We start from the raw sequence: 24,107 nt of genomic DNA, 5'->3' as shown, positions 1-24,107 counted from the left end.
CGTATCCCAGGCTTTGAACGTTAAATTCCAACTTCAGATCCTCACAACCATTAAATTTGGACATTTTCTTCAGTATCAACAGTAATCCACTGATTATTGTCCAGTATCCATGGTTACAGAGCCAACAATCCAGCAGGACTTTACAGGTGTAAACAAAACACGTGCCCGCACACCCAACTCACTGTCTCTAAGGCAACATTATACTTATTGCTCAATAATATTTTTAATCACACTCTCAAAGTTCACTGTCATTATGTTTTTAATTGAACGGCGAACGCAGAGCGCTCGTCCTCGATTTTTCCTTTGAACTCTGGAGCGTCATCAGTCGGATTGATTTCAGGGAACAAGCCCGTTAATCAACCACAGATCGATTTTAATTAGGAGCCGCGGATGAGAACCGTTAGAATCCTCCCAAAGCTGAGTGGCTCCCAAACCGGAGTCGGGGGACCCTCCAAAGTCCTTCAGGGGTTTCAGAAGGGACCATAGTGCAATGAGGACTGGTTTAATTTCACTCTAGTCCAGGAGAGACTCTTTAATGACTCATAAACGCAAATCTGTGATTTAATAATACAGGGTGTCAGAGGACTCAGGTTAATCTGTTTGGGAGACCTTTGTTGGTCATTAAAAGTCCCAGGTAGAGACTGTGTTCAGACTCAAGGCGCCTTACTCACTGCAGAGGAGAGACAACAGCAGCCCTGAAGCTTCAGCTGTTGACGGGTCTCTCCTGTGTTTTCTCTGCAGTGTTAGCAGGCTGACGAGTTAAATATATGAGAGATGGGAGGTTAAAATCTTACTGACAAACACGGCAGGAGAGTCCGACCCAGTGTGGTCAAAGACAAACAGGCGACCAGGGCAAAGCAAAGGAAAGAAGTCAGCGTGCTTTCACAAGAAATCAGATTACTGATTTCACAGCAGTAACCTGGTTACTGCATATCCTTGTTAACTGTACATGCAGCTGGTCAGTAATCAGATTTCTGGCCACTTATTTTAAGGGGCTGTCAGGCAGTGAGCAGATGTCACTGATGCCTCCATTGTTTCCACTGTAAAAACAATGGCAGCCCTGTTTCCCAGAAATTACATTTATATACGACTAATTTGCAACAGCAAATACGCTTTGAATGAAACATAATGATGGTAGGATTACGTTTTTCATTTCATCAGTAAAATGTTCATGTTTTCCACCAAAATATCTGATCCTGCAGCACAACATCCGCTCGTAGCGACTCAAGCATTATTACAATTTTTTATGGTTCTGTTTATACTCTCACAGAACCTGGTTCAGGTTCGGGAAAGATCCTGGTCTGGTTAAATACAGAAACAGTTCACCGTGACCTCAGACACAACCTGTTTATTTACATTTAACCAAAAACCCTTTTCTTTGCCGAACCTCAACCGAAGCGCTTCTGTTTGCCCGAACCACAGGCAGGACCAGCGATTACACTGCCACCCGGTCACCTGAGTTATGGGAATTATTACCAGCAGTGAACTGGTATATCAGGTCCACACGATATTTTCACGACCACTTAGGGGAGACTGAAGCCACGTTCACACCAACTCTAGCTCCGCATGAAGAAACACAGGAAATGTTGAACCAGGCCCAATTTTTGCCACAGCACAACATCATCCGTCAAGACTCTGTGTTAGCCAGTCAAATGTGTGCAGGCACACTCCTGGTGGATTACTGCGTAACGTGAACTTGCGTATTTCTGCTGTTTACCTTGTGATCATCGCAATGATCAAATAAAATATTTGAGAAAACCTTCCAGAGTTGTAAAATCGTGCAGTGTGCTCGACATCTGGTAAGCCTTCAAACTCATAGATCTGTCACTCAAAGTGGACTTCCTTGCCCTGTACGTTGTTTTGTGCAGGCCTGTTTTTGGTCTGGGTGGCTATGTAGCCAAATTGAAGCAACACCTGCGCAATATCTAAGAAATCAGATTACTGTAGAAGGCAAAAGGTAACCTGATTAGTTGATTAAAAGTAAACACACTGATTGTGAGTTAAATGTTACACTGAAAACTTGATTTTGGTGTCAGATTTAATTATTAAACTTAAGATGCCAAGCAGGCATCTTATTAATTGATACCACTTGAAAATGACCCGGTGACTGGACCCGATCATCATGTGGTGCTTTCCTTTAGTTTTACAAAACTGTGATTCAAAACTGTGATCCACCTGGCACCCAGCAAGGCTAAAACTACCCCCCTTCATCCAGAAATCCTGCACAGTAACACGGTAGCATGGCCAAAAAGTATGTGACACCTGAATATCACAGCTATGTTCACTGACCTGCTGCCCTAAGAGCCTCCAAACCTCTGGTTTCAGTCCTTCCACCAGATGTTGAACCTGCTGCAGGGATTTGCTCCCATTCAGCCACTAGAGCATCAGCGAGGTCCAGCACTGATGCTGGTGATAAGGTCTGGCGCTGGCCAGGGTTCCAGCTCACCCCAAAGGTGTTGGATGTGAGTCCAGGGGACTCTGCAGACCAGTCAAGTTCTTCCACACCAAAATGGGGAAACCATTTCTTTACAGAGCTGGTTATGTGCAGCTGAAACAGGAAGGTGACAAACACAAACTTCTGTCACAAAGTTGGAAGAACAGTTATGTCTGAAATATTTTCTCTTCACTAGATCTAAAAGGCCCATACCAGAAAAAAAAATGAAACTCAGACAAAAGGTACAGGGGTGTCCACAAACTTTCGGCTACGTGATGAATCCCTAAAGGCACTCAGATATACTGTATGTGAGGGAGATAGTCATGAGGCGGGTTTGATTTCCTGAAACCTGCCGGTTTATTGTTCCACAGCTGGATGATCACCAGCCATAAATCAGACCGGCACTGAGGCAGAGACAAAGCGCTAACAAGTTAGCATTTTTCTCATCAAACACCCAGCGGACTCTCTGGATTCCACAGGCCAGTCAGGGTTTATGTTCCCATCCTTCTCTTGAGAAATGTGTTGGGGAAACTTATAGTAAAAAAACAGCTGTGGTGTTGGTGGTGGCGGTCAACTCCATCTGCAGGGGCAGTGGCCTGATTTCCCAGGAGGCCCCGCCTGGCGCTCTCCTCTTATTACCCATTACACCAGGGATCCGTCGTTGCGATATGCCCTCCGCTTCCCTCGCCTCCCTTCTGTCCTCCTGCAATTTCCCTCCCTGAGATTTATGCTTCCTGTAATTGGAGCATTCGGCGGCTGCGAGCCAAGGCGACGGCACAAATACTCCAGCTGAGTTTTTTTTTCCCCGAGCAGGAGAGGAGGAGGAAATGCAGAGATTTGGCTGCTATCAGAGAGGAGACTGTGAGTTAATAGGAGGTAGAAAGGCTGAGCCTCCTCACTGGGATCTGATCACAGGTCAGCGGTGGGTTTAGCTCCAGGGCTAAAGGTCTGAACCTCCACACCACCCTCAGGCCAGAGTTATTAGTCTTTAAAACTTGTGTTGTTATTGGTTTGTTGAACGAAGAGAAAGACAGAAAAGGATGAGAGAGAGACGCCTGCAGCCGACAGCAGATTTCAGATTTCACAGATTTAGTTTAGAAGAAGAGGATGTGACTTTATGAATCCTGTTCTTCTACTTGCTAACCTGAACTTTTAATAACTCTCTGAGGCTTTGGTACAAGGTTCCTCCTCGATTTTCTGTACTTAACAAACCTGGTTGTTTTGGATATACACCAATAAAAAGGTTAGATCGAGATCCACTATTTAATTTTGACACTATGTGCTGTTTGGTAGACAAGTGAAGTAAGCAGTTGTGGGACAGACATTAATGTCAGAAGGCTTTTTCTTATTTATTATTGATTTTCTTAATTTTTATGTGAATGCAGTGAGATGAGATGCAAGACTGTGCACCTGCTGACAATCCGGGGCACTGCTGGAGCTGGAACAAGCTGGTCGATGGCCCAAAATGGGCATCCGGAGCATCCAGACCAGTATCCTCAGGAATTATGTCCATACTGGACAACTCTCCACCTTACAATCAGTGTTTGTTGCCAACAGTCGGTACAAATGTGGGATAAAGGGGTTCATTTATGTAGAGAGCTGGAAAGTAAGGGTGTGACGAACAATGTCCGGTTTTTATTATCAGTCTCTCCTAGACCTCTACCAAGTATTTTAACTGCCGTAGTTTCAAGGCACAGGTAGCGCCATAAACGGGTAAAACTATTTGTTGGTAGCTGTGAGGGATTTCTCAGCCACAACATTAAAACTGGTAACTGGCTTTAATATTGGGGCTGATCGATGCATGTACCAGCTACTAACGGGCGTCAACATATCTGAACGCCTCGATTGCCAACAACAAGAAAAAAGGATGCAGGCCTTACATGAATCTGACAGGGTGGTGGGGCCAGTTGGCTCCCGTCCTCTTGTTTTGTCGCCAACCGTGCACTGAGCTCACGTAGATTTTAGTTCATTAAGGTTAAACACATTGATACATTCAATATCAACGTTCTTCTCTGTTGAGAGCGAGCCAAAGGGAAACCAGAACGTGCAGGTTCTGTTCCTGAAGTAAGAAAAACTTCAAAACCCCATAGCTATTTGTGACTACGCTAATAACCAAAAATCAGGACGTAGAAAAGAGCCTTTGTCAACAGTATGTCACGTGGCTCGCCACGTGTTCAGAGAAGGACAGTAGTTTTTTGAAAAACTAATCTAATCAAATATCATTTAGTTATTTAGGAGTTATGTTTTTCAGGATGGGCCTTTAGCAAACCTTCAGCCTTCAGTGAATGAAGTGTTGATTTTATTAACGGCAGCGGAGTGGCTAGGATGTGGTCGTGGTGGATGGTGGGGGAACAACTGCTCTTTGGTTGAGGTTGGGGAAAGACGGTGGTTTTGGTTAAATTTGAATCGACACATTGTGTCTGAAGTCACCGTGAACTTTTTCCGTCACAAGCCAGACCAGGATCTTTCAAACATAACCATAAAACACCTTAACACCACAATGGAGGCTAGTCTGGATTTGATGTCAGGACCTTCAGTCTCTATGGGGCTGGCACATTCAACCACTTCATACGTTAAACCCATTGTTTCAGTTCCACTTCTAACCGAACGGCGTCTTCTACAAATGAATGCCCAGACAAGTCGGTGCGTCCAACAAGCCCTCTCCATATGTCTTCTTTTCGTTAGCCGAACGAGCCGCGTGACTGCAGGGACTGGAAAGACATGAACAAATGTTCTCGTTTCCTTCAGGAGGACTCCAACTGACTTCGTTGCTCCCCTGACTTTATCTCTAATCCCACCATCTGTGTTTTTAGTGAAATGTCTCAACAACTTTTGGAGGGATTGCAATTAAATTTGGTTTAGACATTCACGACCCCGATTTAGTATGAATTGTAATAACTTTGGTGATTCTCTGACTTTTCATCGATGTTTGGTTTACGACATTCCTGCAAAAAGTAGACCTGGAGTTCACTTGTTCCTCCTCTGATCATAAATCGCCATGTAGTTAGTTTTGGTTTTGTTGTTCCGGTTTTTCCAGAGGTCAAGAAGGAACTTTAATTCTGTAGTGCAACACATTTTCTTTTTGGAATTGGTGTGAAACGACCCCTGGAGCCCCTTGAAGAGTTGAACCGAAGCTGCAGATAAACAAAATTTTCCTCTTGTCATTGACAACAATAGACAACACAGTCAATGTTGTGCCCTTGTTTGACTCTTTCTCTTATTATTTTTGAAAAAACATTCCGTTTCCAAGTGTTACAAGTGACTTTTGTGTTTGATTTTGGTGAAACATTTTGAATCGTTTTTTTTTTTTTTGTTGCAATAAATTAGATTGTAACACCTGCCCCTGTTCATCTGTCAAGATCAGCGAAGTTCAAAAGAGGCAGAAAGAGCCAAAAAAGAAATAAGAAAGGCAAATATCTGCTTTGAGTCATGATTCAAAGTGTCGGGGCTCGTTTTTCCATCCATTATGTTTCACATCAGTGACACTAGGAAAAAACTTTTTAAGGATCTATAGAGTTTTAGAAACCACAGAGTGATTTCCACATGAGGACTGCAGCAGAAGATGCAGGGAGCTGCAGTAAAAGCTTCGGGCGGCTCCATTAAACATAGGGTCAGCCATGTTTAATTTCCTCAGCAGGTTTTATTGACTCTCTGCTGCTGCAGCTTCTGATTCTTCAACTGTGACAAAGACTCTGAGTTTTAATCCACAGGAGGATTCGTTGATTTGTTGAACTGCAGCTGAGTTAATGTGTCCTCTCAGTAATGAACCAAACACATTGTTACAAAGGCTTTTTGTGATTTTGTGGTCAAATATTCTCTCATGAAGATATTTGGAGTTATTTTTCCATTTTATTTAGTATTGATCAAAGTACAACGAAAACAAAGACGGCGCTGCAGGTTTCCTGGTTTTTCTGTCTGTTTTTAAAGGATTTCAGTTCTCAGACTTGAAGTGTTTTTTTACCTCCTCCAAAGAGCTTCTCTTTTCACCCGTGTGTGTGTGTGTGTTTGCTCGTTTGTCAGCAGGGTTACGCAAAAACTACCAAACCAATTTGTACCAAACTTGGTGGAGGGATGGGCCGTGGCCCTGGGAAGAACCCATTACGTTTTGGGGCAGATCTGAATCATTTACTATGAATTTGATTTTTTTCCCCTGATGTCTGGTGTATGTTGTTTGACATTGGCCTTGGCGGAGGTCTGCTCTGAGTGCCTTTCTACTTAATTTATAAACTCTCTTGAAGTTTATTCAGTTGGTGTCTTCTCACTTCTACACTTCAGCTCAGTTACAGCTTGTTTTTAATCAGCTGAATAAAAATCATAGATTAAATATGAAACAGTTGAACCCTTAGTTTCAATATATTCTTCCAGTCCACCCTTTTTTCTTCACTCCTTCCTGCCTGCCTGCAGTCAGTCCTACCTACTGTCATTTTTTAAAAGAAAATCAAGTTTGAACCAATCAGAAAGAGCATTTCACACAGCACATGTAGTCAACCGGTGACTTGTTGGTAACTTTTGCATTTTTTAAAAGTCAGCAAGCAGCTGTCATCCACAGTTTTTCCTTCTGGGGCGTTGAATCCAAAGTGCGTCCAAACCTCTCAGATGGTTTGGTGTCATGATTTTCTGTTCAGGTCCCGAGGCCCAGAGGTGAAGAAAAAAAGATTCTGCTCAGCTCGCCTGGCTAGATTCCTCCATTTTGCATAAACAAAGTGAAACAACAACAGTCTAGTTTAGTGGGCGTTCAGACCAAGACCAGCCCTGCGTTAAAGCAGAACAGTGGGGGGCGCGTTGGTGGGTCGTGTTGTTGCAGCAAAACTTGAGCCTGCTTCAGCATTTTTTGCTGGACTGGTTCAAATGAAGGAGAAGATGGTCTGAACAGCTCATGACATTTTACAATCACTACAGGATAAATATTCCATTTACAACATTGGAATTTGAATAAAAAGTGGCAGCTCTATGCTAGCTTACTTTCCTACCTATGCCTGTCTTCTTTCCTTCCTTCTTCTTTCCTCCCTTCCAGACATTGTATTTATGCAAGAAACAAGTAAAACTTTGGCTTGTGATTTAATTTAACAAAAATTTAATTTCTATCTTTATTTGTGCATATTCTTCTGTCCTGTTCCCACTGACCCCTCTGGTCAGCTTCTGTGCTGCTGTATCACTAAATTCCACTTTCAGTGAATCGGTCAAGATCTATCTTGGGGATTTGATTTATATCGGTGTCTCCCTGGCAACAGATAAAGACAAACATTTACCTTCAGTAGGTTCTGATTCAGATTCTTATTTGTTAAAACCTGGTTAGTAGGTGGAAATATGAGACATGGAGTTTTTGCGAAGCAGCCCCATCCACATCAAGAACACCAACAATACTCAACCACAGACTTAGGCCGTGTTAAATAACTCACCTGCTGATTTCAGACCTGGTTCAAAGATAGAAAGGAAGAGTTTCAGTCTCTTCACGAAACTTAAACGATTTTCTCATCAGTAAATGAACACTATCCACACCAAGGAAGAGTTTTCTCCCGGGAAGAGGTTCGAGCAGAGTTCCCCCTACAACGTTTGGTCAGTATCATCAGGACAGAATCGTTATTAGCTCACTCTCGGTACATTCCTGCCTCCTTTTCATGAGAAAACAATCTCATCATGACTTTGTGAAGAAGTGCCACAGCTAAAGGTGCAATTTAATTGAACAAAGCAGCCGGAGTCCATTTCTTACTGCAGCAGCAGCAGCAGCGTGCCAGAAACTCCAAACACAGCGTCCATTTCTTAATTCAAGGTTGCTGCGCCAAGATTTATGCTGTCAGGGTCCATTTCCTGATGGAGCTGCAGATCTGAGCCAACGAGGCGCAGAGACGGCGCCAATTCGGCGACGAGCCTCCGGGATGTTTATTCAGACCTGCTGCGATACACAAATATGTGTTTCTTTTTCGCCAATAGTTGCTTTATAATACATGAATGTATTTATTAGTTTTTCATTTCATGAAAAATTAAAAGTAAGGTCATGACTGACCTGATCCATTCGATCCAGTTTGATTCAGTTCGTTATTATTTACGAGGGACCGATGAGAATATCTGCACTGTTTCGGAAGATGTTAACTTTAAAGGAATAGTTCAGCATTTTCTTTCTTTCAGAGTGTGAAATGAGAGGATCATTGTCAGGAGGTTTGTGGTTTCAGGGGTGATTGCGGGCCTGAGCTATTTCTTCTTGGTCTTCATTCGCTGCAGCGAACCTCACTGAATGTTGTCAGCTTTGGAACCATCGTATCGGGGCAGTTTGGGAACCTGGGCCAGAGGTGCGGGGTGGATGTATGCACTGTGGTTCATCAAGAAATCGGTTCCAGAAATCAACTCCCCATTTCTGCTTGTTTGCGGATTTTAAAGAGGGACTGCAGTGGATATGTGCATGTGTGCAACATTTTACGTGCACGCGCACATTAATGTCGGTAGTAAACAACTTCAATTCAATTCAATTCAATTCTATTTATATAGCAGCCAAATCATAACAGAGGTCATCTCAGGGAACTCTTCACGCAGAGCAGGTCTAGACCAGGACTCTTCATAGTTATATTTACAGAGACCCAACGTTCCCACGTGAGGAAACACTTGAGGACAGCGGCGAGGGAAAACTCCAACTGACAGATGTAGTGGGCTACATTTTCTATAGTTGAATCTGAAACTTGTGTGGGGACAGTGTTATAGCAGGATAAACAATATGATCCATATGTTGGAGGAGATTTAGACTTGCAACAGGCAGCTGCTGCTGCTGACTCGTCACAGCTGTAAAATGTAGAAGAAAAGCAAAGATGTAACAGGTGCAGGCTTTAGAATGTACGTGCACCACTTACCGTCTGGTGTCCTTCCCGTCTGTCCTCAGAATCGGCAGCTTTCTCTACACAGGCCGTTTGTTTCTTTTTCTCTGACCTCCACAGGTCGATGGTGAGTCTGCTGCTGCTCTGTGCAAACAAGAGGACGCTGAGATGAAACAAAATAAGAAAACACTGCATTTCCAGGAGAAAAGACACCAGGCAGTGTGAAAAATAATGTGCAGCTTCTCACTCACTACCCAACACTTTTTTTTTGTTGATTTTGGACTGTTGATAGTGAAGCAACTGATTCGTCGGGTTATTCTCTGCGCCACTCATTTTGTGCGGCCAGTTGTTTTGAAGCTCGACTGCAGATACGCCGTATAAAATGGATGGATGGATGGATGGATAAGCTTTTAGCTGAGGTGAAGGCCTTCTGGGGACACAGAGATAGAAAACCCGCGGACGGAACACAGAATGAAGCATCCACAAGCACTTGAACAGAAACCGCTAAAGTAGTTCTTTCTCAGAGATCATTTAAAAAGGCAAGATGATATTTCCAGTGTGCTTCACTCTGGGCATGAGGCCACCACGCGCAGAAAAATGTGCGGAATTTCTACCTGACCCTTTGGTAAGTGTTTAATAATAGTTCATAAACATGTAACTGACAGTTGTTGTGTCTCCTGTGTCTTCACAGATCTTGGCTCTGGTTCAGGAGACGGAGATGGTGAGTGGTTCTTCTTTTTTCTTTTTTTTCTTCCTAGGGCTATTTAGAGATTTCATTTCCGGCCTCGCGTCTGCTCCGGGTGAAAGTCAAACAAAAATCAATTACAGCTGAATCTTTATCTGCCCTCCACAATCATTAAGTGCTTGTGTTGCGAGTCCCCTCTGATATGAAGAAACTAATCACTGCTGAGGTCAAAACGTTTCCGTATGAAGCCTGAATGCAGTGCTTGTTCTTCCTCTGTGTGTCTTTTTGTATCTCCCGCCCCCCCTTGTTGAATATGAACTTCTGTAATAAAGGCCATGTGGAGCTTTTCAGTCTGCATTAACTCCTCCCTGGTGAACGGACTGATATTTTCCGTCTTGCGGGAGCCGAGCCGAAAGCCTCGCTGTTGCCGGATTTGGCAACAGAGACATTTTGCAACCATCTGGGAGTGCCGACCACGGTGTTTGATGTTCGATATGGCTGCTGGGGGGTTTTAATTGGAAGCGGCCTCCGGAGAGACAGTATCTCCACCATCTGCGTGTGGGTGGAGTCGACGATCCGGTGATTCCCCCCACAGGCGCCGGACCGGTCGAGCCTCGGAGATAAATTATTAAACCTGACTTCAGCTCTCTAATCTCTGCTTGTCTCTCGCTCTCCAAACACGCACACACCTGTCAACTAAAACAACGTCTACCTGTGAAGCTGTGTCTACTGGGAAAAAGAGGATCCATGCGACACTTTTGGAAGAACAGGTTTTCTTGCTACCGTCGCAGCTCTGATAAACCGTTTGTCTGCAATGATTTGAAATAAGTGGCATCAGGCAGCAACGACTCCCGCGAGCGCGCCCAGCATTACAGAAAACCTGGATTTTATAGGTCAGGCTCAACTTTGACAGGTCTCGTCGGACCGAGGGTCCCAGTGCCGCTGCACTGTCTATACATCTGCCACTGTTTGAAATAATCCCGTAGATATTTCTTGATTTTAGCACCCGATGTGTATCAGCTCTAGCACAAAGTACCTCCCAGGTTTTGCTGGAGACTGACAAACCAAATGGTTCCACGGTCGTCCTCTCAGCTGTGGCTTGTTTGGGCTGAAAAAGTGTCATAAAAGCGTTGTGTCCTCTTTCCTTTCAACAAAAACAGATGCTGCAGGGAAAGATAAAAGGGTTTGAAATTTTTTTTAGGAAACGCTCATTTTTATTCTGTCATATTGATACATCTTGACTAAATAGACCTGAATCTGGGGCAGCAGTGACGGGATTACCATTAATCCGATTTTCAGACCCACCAGTGGTTCCGTCATAATACCACTGTGCCATGACAAAGTTTCCAGAGATGTTACATATTTTAGACTTGATGAAATGGTGCAGCCATAAAAGACACAAAGTCTAAACATCAGCTAATCTACTGGAGGAGGTTGTGGCGTGTAGTGTTCTACCAACAGTCTACACCGATTGAATTTAACCTTCTGACTTACCTTTCCCTACTACAGCCCTGGCCCCCACAAAATATTATATGATATCCTACTTATTCGTTTTCCGAATTATGTTCGGTAGGACATGTAACGCTGCTTGGATTCTGTTTCTCTGGCAGAGTTTTTGTCCAATCAAGGAAGCAAGTCAAAGTTATCTGGTCGGGATGGAGGGCTGGGTGTAAAAATCTCCGGACTTTGACACCAGAGACAGGGGCTCCCGTCCGGATTCTAATGAGCTCTCAGAGTTAGGAAAAATGGAAAGATGTGTCCACCAATTCATTTTTTTAAACACAACACATTCGCATATTCACAGATTCTGTGTTTTTCACCGAGGGACGTGGCGCAGATGTAGTTTTAAGAATTTTTAACCGGTTAATTGAACCTTTTTAAAAGGAAAAACTGTATTAGACATACTTTTTTATTCCAAGCAGAGTATTTCTAAATGTCTTAAAACACGTCAACCATAACCAAATCCATCAAGGTTTAGGTGGCAGGAGTGCGTATTGTAGGGAAACGAATGAAATATGTGGTCAGTGAACATGTGGAGATATCAATACAAAAAATAGAGATAAAAAACACAGTCCAGCTTTATGTTTCCCACAAAACATATTTACAAAGGCAAATGATTTGTATGTGAACATGCAAGCGGTGGAAGAGAGGTGCTACCTTCACGCTCCATGATGAATGTGTTTTCATGGCAGTGAGGATTTGTTTCAGCTGCTCCCAGCTTCCATCCTGATCTGTCACTTTGATCCTTTAACCTTTTCAGCTGACATCTAATTAGCCTTTTCCTGCCTCCATGATGCGGAGTGTGTGTGTGTGTGTGTGTGTCGTCTCCATGTTGCTCCCGGGTGCCTCAGAGTCTGCAGTCTGCTCTCTGTGTAACTGAACTGGTTGAAATGGTGAGATGATGTGATCCCACGGATCCAGTCTGGTTCCGGTTCACCAGTTTTCAGGAGGAGTCCGTCTGGGGAAACGTGTTTGTGTTGTTCGGACATTACTCTGCGAATCTCCGGGGCTCTGAACGCTCTCATCCTCGAGGACGGCGTCGTGTCGAAGTCACACTGCGACACCAGTGAGCGGCCGTGCTGAGTGGTACGCAGATCCCGTACTTAAGTAAAAGTACTGATACCACTCTGTAAAAATACTCCATTACACGTTGAACGTGTTACTTCAGTAAAAGTAGTCAAGTATCATCAGCAAAATGCACTGCCGGTATTAAAAAGTAATGTGTAAGAAGCATTCTGCTGTTGTAGCCCCTGAGATGGAGCTCATTTTAAAACTACTTTATATAAGACTGCAGCTAATGACCAGTTCAAATAGTGAGAAATGCGTCACAGTGCTTGTTTTGTTCAATCAATGGTCCGAACTTCAAAGTTATTAAGATGGAAAGAAGGAGATTGTCTCATTTGAAAAGCTGGAGCCATGAAATGTTGGACATCTTCACCTGGAAAATGACTCAAAGGATTTTCATAATAGTTTCCAATCAGTTTTCTGTCAGTCGACTAATAACTTTAGCTCTACTTGTATTTACTGTTGGGTGATTTAATCTATAACAAAATATCCTATTTTATAAGCTTTTCATCTTTTATGTGCAAAAATCTTAACTTGGAAAGTAACTAGTACCTATACGCATCAGATAATGTGGTGGTGTTGAGGCGTAGAGTGTGGAAATACTCAAGTAAAGTACAAGTACCTCAAATTTGTACTAAAGTCCAGCTCTTGTGTGCACTTAGTTACTCTCCGGCACTGCAGAGTTCAAATACACGCCACCACCTTCAGGGTTGTAAACAGGTCAAAGGTTGAAAACGCCTCATTTAAAGACTGATTCACAAAAGAAAACAATGAATCCACTGTTGTTATTTCTGGAGTGTTACTTCAGATCTTGACCTCGGTGGAGTCACAAACAGCGTTTTCAAACCAAAAAGGCTCCAGGAAGTCTGGAGCCAGAGGTCGGAGGTCGACTCAGGAGCTAAAATAAAATGAAAGTACCTTCAACTTATTCCCGTTTGCGTGTGAAGAACCGTGAAGATCCTATCGTTAAAATCCCAATTACAAGTGGGAGAAGCCGTCCACGTCAGCCTCTGACTTGCAACTGTGGGTCGGAGCTGTAGACTGTTTGTTTGTGTCTGGTTTCACTGGGTAAAAAAAATTCTTACCACACGTATTTTTATTGAGTGACCTGGTTCAGTTGTCGCCCGGTTTAAACAGGCGTCCCCTTGACATCAATAGAAAACGTAATCTGTGAGTGGATCAGCAAAACTTCGTTAACTGCATCAGCAAAACCTCTTTGCTGATGCAGTTTAGTTGTATAGCAACATCATTTCTCGGGGAAAAGGGTTCGGGCCATATTCATGTCAGTTTGGGCAACTAAAAGTCCTTTATTCGGGAAAGACCAGAGTCATGTTTCTTTGTAGGAGGCACTGTTAAATGAGGCCTTGTTGAAGAGCCAACAGATCCTCATTTTGCTGATTACTGGACGGACACCATGCTCCTGGTGATGGCTGATGCAGCTGTGGTGTATCTAGCTGTGGGCGGAGTCCGCGTGAAGCAGCAGCAGCGGCGGCGGCGGCGTCCCGCTGTCAGCAAAGCCCAGCAGAAACAAAGAGCCTCTCAGCTGCAGATCCTCGTGGATCGATCGGCGGCCTCCGAGCCCCGACTGAGCTCTCCGTGTTCAATACATCCACACGCAGCAGGCCAATCTGTCAGCCGGCAGGCATGCACACGCATATGTACCCTGCACACACACACCTCGTCCTCTCAAGTCATTTGAATCACGTTGTCACGTACTAAGGGACAGTTTGAGGTTCTGATTCCTTAGTTATTTCTGATAATTTGACTTTTCTTCCGACACATTTATGTGGTGACTGAAGTCCCTGGTTGTTTTTTTAGACCCTAAATGAGATGAATTTGGCTGTTTTTTGGGTCGAGATCAGGTTTAAACTACCTGTCACATTGGTTCCTTTGGTTCACAATCGACCGCCACAAGACTTCCTTTGAATGACTACGTCTACGTGCAGTCTGGTATTCTGCTCAGAAATCCGGCTTCGATCTTATTCCGTGTGCGATGTTTACATGGAACACGAGAAACCGGACTCCTTTTTTTCCCCGGCATACATGTTCCTGCGGATCTCCAGGTTTCTTGTCTTCTGCTTCAGCGCGGACATGTCTCTAAATCCCCCACATCTCAAGCACTCTCTGATGTGTCTGCACCGACTTAGTCTCCTCAGCAGTTAAGCCGTTACGGCTTTTGGCTGGTTGGTCTCTGCATTTACCACGGACATCCAAGCTAATTAGTGCTTATCCCCACGTACCCACTCTCAGACTTTCACTTTCATCTCGGTGCAGGGATCATCATTACATTGTCATCATGATTTTTTTTATTTTTTTTTTTTATCGTACTACCACGTAACCTGAGATGTGGATGCACCTGCAGCCGGTTGTAGCAGCTGTTCTTGAGTCCAGACCAAGGCCCAGTCACAAAGCGAGTAAAAATGTATCACTCAGTGAAAACAGGCCGCACCACACGAACTAGTTGTTGTGTAGAGATTAAGTGTAACTGGCAGCTGTAACGGTTGCACCTGATGAGAAAACCAATGGAAAAAAAAATCCAGCTGACCTACTGTTTGATCAACAATGCTGTTTAATAAGGATGTAAACCGTAAGATGACGTTTATTGGTTACAGTGCGCAGGCCTCACTCTTGACGAGTGTCAGTGTTAACCTTAATTAACCAGCGTCACGGATCCTAACCACATAGAAACTGGGCAGATCTAACTAAGTGCTATTAACCCACACTTCCCTAAACAACACGATGTTGCGTCTGTAACATTCAACTGAATTGGTCGGATTCGTTTTTGATGAATCGATCGATTATTGGGTGTGAGGAAAAAATGAAAAAGAAAATGGCGGGGAAAAACGCCGATCAGAACTTTTGCGGAATCTGAGTCGGCGCCTACGGGTGTTGTTGTTTTGTCTGACCGCACGTCCAAAACCTAAAGCGTCGACCTGTCAATGCGGAGAACGGTTTCCTTTTGTCGCTTTAGAAATGACTAAAGCGGTGAATCGATTCATTTCCTGGATGGATGGTTTCAGCTCGAGACTAAATTAGCACCTGAGGTCGGATGGGTAGCCTCTCCCTCTCTCGCCTCAAACTCCATTATCACCACTAGCTCTGAAAGACATTGAGGAAAAGCTGGCTACAACCCAGTCCAGCGCACTCGGCAGACACTATCGTGGGTCCATCTGCTCCCGGCGTATCTATGCTCATCCAGGTTTCTGAAACGAGGATACGATCTTCACATACCACCCTGGGAATATTCCAAAAATGCGATCCTAGCCATGATACGAGGGAACATTTTGAAATTCACAAGTTGATTGGTATTCCTTCGCCTTTCTCTTTGTATTCACTTCCAGCTCGCCTTCCCTTTTCTTCCCTCCGTCCTTCTTTTCTAATCTTTTACAGCTAATTATGTACTTTCGCCTGCCACGGTCAGTAAAAGTTGATAAGGATCTGAGTGCCGTCATTGCTGTCAGTTACCTTTTGGGAGGAAATGATTAGACTGCAGTGACCTCGCCCCGCTGCCTGATTTCGTTCCCGTTTTTTAAGAAAAACAAACTAAGACTTGAAGTTTGGACAGAGATTTGAATGACTCCAGGTGTGGGTTTCTGCAGCAGCAGGATGGTCATTACATTTCCTGTAATTTGCTGTGGATTAATTTCAATCCCCTTGATAACACTAAGCGTTTCCTCTATTACATGACAAAATTACACTTGATGAATCATGAAAATGGTTCCCCCGATGAAAGGCAGCCATGAATAATTCCTGCGGCTCTCCGATATTTGATGTTCTGGTTGTTACCGTCTCGTCTGCTCTGAACTCTCTCTCTGCTGGAAAATGGACGCCGTCATGCGAGATGGCATTAAACGCACCCCCCGTAATGATAATAATAATATCATAAGACGATAATGTGTGGCTCTGTTTCCATTCTGCCGATAAGCTCCGGGAGTCTGCTCACACACTCGGCTGCGGCTGATAGGAAAGTGTGCGAGCCGTGTCGTGTGTTGATGATAGAAAACGGTGTCATCAGCGTTAACGGCACGACGGCGCTCACCGGAACAGAAACTGATGTGGGCTGGAGGTGGTTTTGGAATTGAAATCAAGTCGCTGTTCTGGAAAGGAGTGAAAAGATAATAGCGATAAAAGCTGATCATGTTTTTCCGGGATGAAAATATGTTCCACAGCCGGCCAAGCAGAGCAGCGCAGCCAAGACAGTGAGGTTAAATTAAAAAGCTTTTCTAAAATCTTCGCGGGGAGAAGAGCGACTACAGTCGAACCAGATGCAACGTGTGAAGTGCCACAGGTGAATCATGGCACACATTTCGCTGGCCTCTCTCAGTGTCTTACCCTTGACCTTCCCTCCGGAGAACCGTCCGAACTCCAGAGCAAAACTCAAATCTTAGCCGATTATTTGCGCCGCTGTGTCAGAGGAAGTCTGTGTCTTCCGGTGGAGTCTCGGCGTCAGTGCATTTTCATAGGTGGCCATCATGAATCCAACCATCCCCGCTCCTCCAACGGACCTCACTTCCTCCGTTAAACACATTTTTATCCTAGTTTTATTCATCTGTGGATAAAGTCAAGCGAATAAATACCGTGTCTCTCCTGCTGCTCTGATCTTGTGTGGAACTTCTTCTTGCTAACCGTTTATCTATGTAAAGCGTGTGTGAGTGCCTTTAAAAGCACTGTATAAATAAAATGTAGTATTTTTATCATTATTATTGTTAGTAGTAGTAGTAGTGGTATTGGTACTATCATCATAAAGAATAAAGCAATAGCAAAACCGAGATGTATTTCTTAATGAAAAGGCCACAGCTTCAAACGGTGAAGGTAACTATCAGGGGATTTTAAACGATTGATCCATCTATTAATTAAGTTATTGAATATTGACAACTTCCATTTGAGTAAAAATATCAGTAGCACAAATGATAAAATACTCTATTACAAGTCAAAGTCCTGCATTCAAACTCTTGCTTGAGTAAAAGTACAGTATCAAGAGTAGAAGAACTAATAATGCAAAAATCTGAGTGATGTGTTTATCATCTGAATATTATTACTGATGCATTAACGGAAAAGTATCATTGAAATGTCGAGCTTATTATAAACGCTAATTTTAACAAGGTTACGTTCTGTTGGGTTGGCAGATCTGTAACATTAACATTAGCATATTTTATACACTGATCCGCATTTTTATGTATAAAATCTTGATCTGCAAAGTAAGTTTAGCTGTGAGATAAATCATGTGGTGGAGGAAAAAGTATATTTCCCTCTGAAACGTAGTGAAATATAAGTAGAAAGTAGCGTAAAATGGACATAATCAAGTAAAGTGCACCTTAAATGTGTATTTAAATACAGTACTGGAATATGATCTTATTTCATACTTAGTATACTTACATATATTTATATATCAGCTTATTTCTTTATGTCTGCATTTCATTTCTGTTGCTCTTTTATTTGCTTTTTTGTCTTTATTGTGAAGCAATTGACTTATTTTCCTCCGCTGCAGGTTACTGACGGGTTATTACCTGTGACTTGATGTATCCAAAGTCCATGTCCATCATCCGGAACGACCCTTCTGATTTACCTGCAGTTGGTGTCTTTGTTAGTTCTTTGCTGGGATTGTGACTCTCATTGTCGAGTCTCTTAATGAACCACTGAGCTGAGTAAGAAAGGATTAAGGCAGCGCTAAAACGAAGGGGTTGCTTAAGGTGGTCGCCTAAATACATGTAAAATAAAACTGGGTATCTACCTTCAGCCTCTCTGGGCAGGTTGTTTGTTAATTTTATCTCCGTCAGACAGACTTTATATGCATTTATTCAAAATGGGATTCAGTCTGAACACTGTTTGTCTTTTCCTGTAAATACGAAATGACACCGTTTTTTTTTTTTCTCACAGACGACGAAGGTTCAGGCTCTGACGTTGGGAAGAAGTTCACCAAGTGCAGCACATGTAAATATGGAGCCGAGTGTGATGAAGACTCAGAGGACGTGTGGTGAGTGTCACCGATTCGAGGGCACGATATATAAATCCAATAATGAAGGCCGACGGAGAGAGACGCGGCTTTCATTCCTTCAGTCAGATCCCCAGCAGCTGGGGGGCCTTTACTGAGAAGCTGCTGCAGAAAACACACACACATACTGTAGAAGTGCTCTGCTCCAGTTCAAACATTTTCAGCCTGATAAGTTAAGAGAGCCACAGAAAGCTGGACCCAGTACACAAGCAGTCTCAGTGGGCCCCCTTCCCCTTTTAAGACATCCATTGTCATGGCTACAAATAACTGAACCAACGCATGCATCTGTAGCGGTTATTAGGGTTTATAAGGCAGTTATAATCTGAAACCCCGGCGTGTTTCGGCCTCCTCTCTCGACCCAATGCGTTCCCGACACAATGTTCTGGGACAACTGAACGGGACCCAGACTCCTGAGGGGCACGTCTCGTTCTCTATCAGCTAAATGTTCACCAGCTGGTCGGGAAACAGCTGCCTGCTGCATCTGGAAACGATGCCATAAGAGCACTGAGGGTGAGCCAAAAGTGTAAAGTTGCCGGCCGTGAAACCAGAGCAGTGACTGAGAAGAAGCCTCGTAAACCTGTGGGGCGGTGCAGAGTCGGGCGAGGATTCTCTGTGGGTTTGTGTCGCCGTGAGGGGCAGTGATTTTTTTCGGTGGCTATTGAAAGTAGTGATTATTGCAGCTTTAATTAGATTCTGTTTAATGTTTTGACAGCAGAGTTCAACCTCTAATCCTGTGGCAAGTAAACCGATCACTATCTATTATTTACATCATATTACAAGCATCTTAACATGATGCAATATTGTACAATACTTACGATCGACAATGAAACAGACTACTTGATCTTTCGGTGTAAACTGCTGCTGATGACGCTTGAAATGACTCGTAAGCGCCGCCGATCTCACCTTGTCTGACACTCGCAGACTCGTTGAAGGATGTTGAAGAATTGGCTTAGTGTAGAGATAAACTTAACTACTATTGACTGTGAGGAGAAGCCATGATTTGCGTGATTTGCATGAGTAGCGAGCAGGAACTTCCCATTGTATTTGTTTTCAATATAAAACAGAGGTAAAATCCTTTTTTAAACAGGTTCTGTAGGAATTAAAGGACGGTTTGATTTTAACCAGTTGATAACTGAGTTTCCTGAAGTTGTGATCTCCGCACTTTGTTGAAAACTGACTTCTGATTGTGAGATGTTTCGGAATGATGAAGATTATTTTCAGTCTGTAAAAATGAATCTGTGAATTAATGTGAAAAAATTAATCCTTCTCTGAACTGTATCTTCTGCACGTCTGAAAAAGGTCCTCAGAAGTTAAAAGTAGTTCTTTTTATCTGCAGACACCCAGACTGTGGAAAATTAATGAGCTGTGCCTTCATTTAGAAGACGGCGAACAAGCCTCAGCTGATGATTTAGAGCCAATGTGACAAAAACATGTTCAGGCCCCAGACTGAAGACAGAACATTTATTTTCCCTGTCCTGACTCATGACTCCTCTCCTCAGGTGCATATGTAACATCGACTGCAGCGGTCACAACGAGAACCCAGTGTGTGCCACCGACGGAAACTCCTACAACAACCCCTGTCTGGTCCGAGAGGCGTCGTGCATGAAGCAGGAGCAGATCGACGTCAAACACCTGGGCAGGTGCCCCGGTAAGACTGGGCCGAACGAAATGCACTATAGTGCCTGCGGCAGCGGCGGATTTACTGCATCACTCTGGCGGACAGCGATGAGATCCGCGTGCAGGTTAAAGCTGCCCCGGGCGAGCTGAGCTGATCATCCTAAATCACAGAATGACGCGGTAATAGAGAGGTGTCCCCTCAGCTAATTGACCATAAACTACAGGTGTGTCGAGCTTTGGATTTCTCCACGTGGGAATGAGGTCTGAAGGCTTTTCGAGAACGCGGTTTACGTACATTTTTCAAGTCCCCGTACCTGTTTCTGTTTTAATATTTACTGTCATACCGCTCAAAGTAGGACAATATGAAGGGAAACCAGCAGGAATGATAAGTCCCACAATTATGTATTAAGTACATTCATTTATTGGCGTTTATATAACCAGAAGCATGGTATACACTCACTGAGCACTTTATTAGGAACACCCGTACCCCTGCTTATTGACGCAATTATCCAATCGGCCAATCGTGTGGCAGCAGTGCAGTGTATAAAATCCTGCAGATACAGGTCAGCAGCTTCAGTTAATGGTCACATCAAACATCAGAATGGGGGGAAAAATTTGATCTCAGTGACTCTGAGCGAAGCAGGATTGTTGGTGCTGGGATTTTCACACACACAACAGTCTCCAGAGTTTTTAATCAGGATGGAGCCAGAAACAACAAACACCCAGTGAGCAGCAGCTCTGCAGATGGAAACACCTTGTGGATGGGAGAGGTCAGAGGAGACTGGCCAGACTGGTTGGAGCTGACAGAAGCTAAGGTAACTCAGGGAAACCTCTGTTTACAGCTGTGGTGAGCAGAGAAGCAGCTTAGGATGAACAACACGTCCAACCTGGAGGCGGATGGGCTACAACAGCAGAAGACCACGTCAGGTTCCAGTCCTGTCAGCCAAGAACAGAAACATGAGTCTGCAGTGGACACAGTCTCACCAAAACTGGACAGTTGTAGACTGGAAATACGTGGCCTGGTCTGATGAATCTGGATTCCTGCTGAGGCAGCAGATGGTGGGTCAGAACCTGCCTCGTGTCAAAAGTCCAGGCTGATGGTGGTGGTGTAATGTTATGGGGGGTGTTTTCTTGACTCACCTTGGCTCCTTAACACCAACCAATCATGGTCTGAATCCCTCAGCCTGTCTGAGGAACGGCTACTTCCAGCAGGATAATGCTCCAGGTCACAAAGCCAAAGTCATCTCAAACTGGTTCCATTAACATGACAGTGAGTTCAGTGGACTTAGGTGGCCCCCCAGTCACCAGACCTGGATCCAGTAGAGCACCTCTGTGATGTGGTAGAACAGGAGACTGGCAGCATGAATGTGCAGCTGACAAATCTACAGAGGCTAGTTAGCCGGAGATGCTAACCTTTGCGGTTCACGCTGAAGAAGATCATTACATTGCCTAATTCTTACGCCTGTGAAGACTCTCAGTGATGCAGGTCATGGTTTTTCCAAGGCAACTGGACTTGCTTGAGGTTCTTGAAGACGCTCCGCCTCTCATCCAAAAGGCTTCTTAGCTTCTAACTGATTGGTGGGGAGTTCCAGGTATTTAACCTCTTGTGGGTCATGTGTGAGTCGTTAGCATCACATGGGTCATGGTGGGAAAGGGTGTTCAGCTGCCTGGGGTCTCAAGACTGCATCGTAAGTGGCTCACAGGTGGCGTCGTAGACTTCGTTCCAGTTCAACGTAGATGGTTACATTCGCTCCTCTTTCAAACCATCGGCCTGCTCTGGCCAAAATGTTTACATTGCTGTCCTCAAATGAGAGTCCCTTGTCCTGCAGATGCAGGTGGATCGCTGAGTCCTGACCTGAGGGGTTGTCTCTCCTGTGTCTGTTCCATGCGCTTTTGAAGCCGTTGTTTTGTTTCCCCAGTGTACAGGTCTTTGCTTTCCTTGCTGCGTTGAACTGTTCACACTACATTGCTCTGCTTATGTCTGGGTGTTTTGTCCTCAGGGTGGTTGAGCTTCTGCCTCAGAGTGTTACTGGGCTTGAGGTGTCTAGGGACTTGGTGTTTGCTCTAAATCCTCAGGTACTCCCACAACGTACTGAACGACAATGTTGTTCTTTTCCTCTTTTCCTTTTTCTGCTTCTGACAAAGGCCCAGTTTGGGTAACCACCCGTTGGAGGTGCTTCCCTGATGGGTTTTTTCTCCTTCTCCTTCCCCTCAGTCCTCGTGGGCACGTTCTGAGCCCGACGGTGTAGGATTCTGATAACCTCCCGGCTTGTGCTCCAGTGGGTGACGAGAATCAAAGAGTAAATATTGATCTGTGTGTGCGGGTTTTGTGGGTATACTTCAGTGTTGAAGGTTCTGTCATCTCCAATGTGCACCACACAGTCCAGGGAGGCCAGACTATTTCCTCCGATGTTCCGATGTTGCTGTCCACTGCATTGATTTGTTCTGTGAAGGCTGCCACTTCCTGTGTTTTGATTTTGGCCCAGGGGTGGGAAAGCATGTGAAGAGTGAGGCGACGTTGTAGGACACCGTGGGTTTCGTCTGAGTCCAGTTTTATTTTTCTAACCTCGTAGCAAAGGGTCTGAAAGAGGAGTGAAAATGAATGTAAACGATTTTAGCACGAAGCTGCAACATAACAAGATGTGAAAAAAGTAAAGGAAGCACTGTATCAGGCTTTAGAATCAGTTCAGTGTTGGTTTGACTCTGCACACGGGATTTACTGAGAATAACAAACATACAAAATATCAGCAGACTTATCATTTAAAGTGTTTGTATGCGACCTATTTCCATCATGGCGGCGTGTCTCTACACTCTCTGAGATCGCTGTGATCACGCTGTTCTCTGATGTGCATGAGCGACTTGGCAGAGGCGGAGGATTTGAGACGCCGCGCGCCGGTTTGTGGCGGCGGGTCGGAAGCGCTGCTTGAGGCCCCGACGCCAACGTATTGTTAAGCCCAAGAGGAGCGCTCAATGTCAGGACCGTCATGACAGAAAGGGAGACTTTTAGTGAGCGGGGGTCCGTCCTGCAGCAGGCAACGTGGAAATAAGAACAGGGATGTGAGCCACATGCTGACCAGGCTGAAAAACGAGTCATTCGGTGTCACATGAATGCTGAATTTTGGTCATGTTTGTACCTTTCTTGTCAGTTCGAGGTTTTTATGTCCAGCAGTTCCTCATCATTTCCTCAGTTTTTGTCTTTGCCATGTTTTCTTTTAGCTTTGTGGGGGTTGGAGCTTGCCTTCCTCATGCGGCCTCATAGAAAACCTTGACATGTTTGTACCACGGCTCAATGAAACTGTCATCCTGTAAATACATTTTCTGGCACTTTCATTATATTCTGTAAACTGTTTCTATTTCTGTGGATTTAGCTTCAGTCTTAACCGCTCAAAGCGTCGACCTCCGACCTCGACTGGAGTGTGTTTGACAGCAGATATCAGCCTCCTCAGTTTGTGCACAGACAGATAAATCCACCTGCTGATGCCTCTATCACTGTTTTATTGAATCCAAATGGGAGGATCCCATCATCCGTGCATGTTGAGCTTCAGAAAATGGCTGCCATAACCTTGGTGAATTATGAAAGAGGCCCGTGCCTCACCATTAAACTGCCCTGTAAATGAAAAGCATTTTATAGACCCTTAGAGAGTCTCAGCGGTTCTTCAGTAGAGACTCAAACACTCACTGATCCACAGATGAAAGAATTCAGAGGAAAACCGTTTCTGTGGGGCCCAATTCTAGAGGTTAGAATTGCTACTTTTCCGTCACCACATTTTGGAGTCTGTGCAGTGCAGACAAAATCACCTTAGTCCTTAGTTCCTGAGGTTTTTCCTTTTTTCTTTTCCCCCTTCTTTCCATCAGTCCTCCCTTATTTCTTTCCTTCATGTTTTCTGTTTTATCCTTCTTTATTTTTTCTGTCCTTTTCTTCCCTCTTTGTCTATCTTTCCGTTCATTTCTACCTTTTGTCCTTTCTACTTTTCTTACCTCCTTACATCTGTCTTACCTTTTTTCCCTTTT

At 44.2% G+C, this 24,107-nt stretch overlaps 1 protein-coding gene across 1 annotated transcript in view; it reads left to right on the top strand.

The window, feature by feature from the left end:
* The window catches only part of tmeff1a (transmembrane protein with EGF-like and two follistatin-like domains 1a), a 96,862-nt gene that overhangs the window by 55,089 nt on the left and 17,666 nt on the right, over positions 1 to 24,107 (top strand). Inside the window, exons 4-6 of the mRNA XM_040123068.1 lie at positions 9,929 to 9,958; positions 18,365 to 18,461; positions 19,979 to 20,127. Of these exons, the coding sequence (XP_039979002.1) occupies positions 9,929 to 9,958; positions 18,365 to 18,461; positions 19,979 to 20,127 (276 nt within the window). The remainder of the gene's footprint in view (positions 1 to 9,928; positions 9,959 to 18,364; positions 18,462 to 19,978; positions 20,128 to 24,107) is intronic.

The sequence above is a fragment of the Xiphias gladius genome, unplaced genomic scaffold (genome assembly GCF_016859285.1).
Source record: "Xiphias gladius isolate SHS-SW01 ecotype Sanya breed wild unplaced genomic scaffold, ASM1685928v1 HiC_scaffold_1474, whole genome shotgun sequence".
Classification (NCBI taxonomy): domain Eukaryota; kingdom Metazoa; phylum Chordata; class Actinopteri; order Istiophoriformes; family Xiphiidae; genus Xiphias; species Xiphias gladius.
This window is presented reverse-complemented; position numbering and strand designations above follow the sequence as displayed.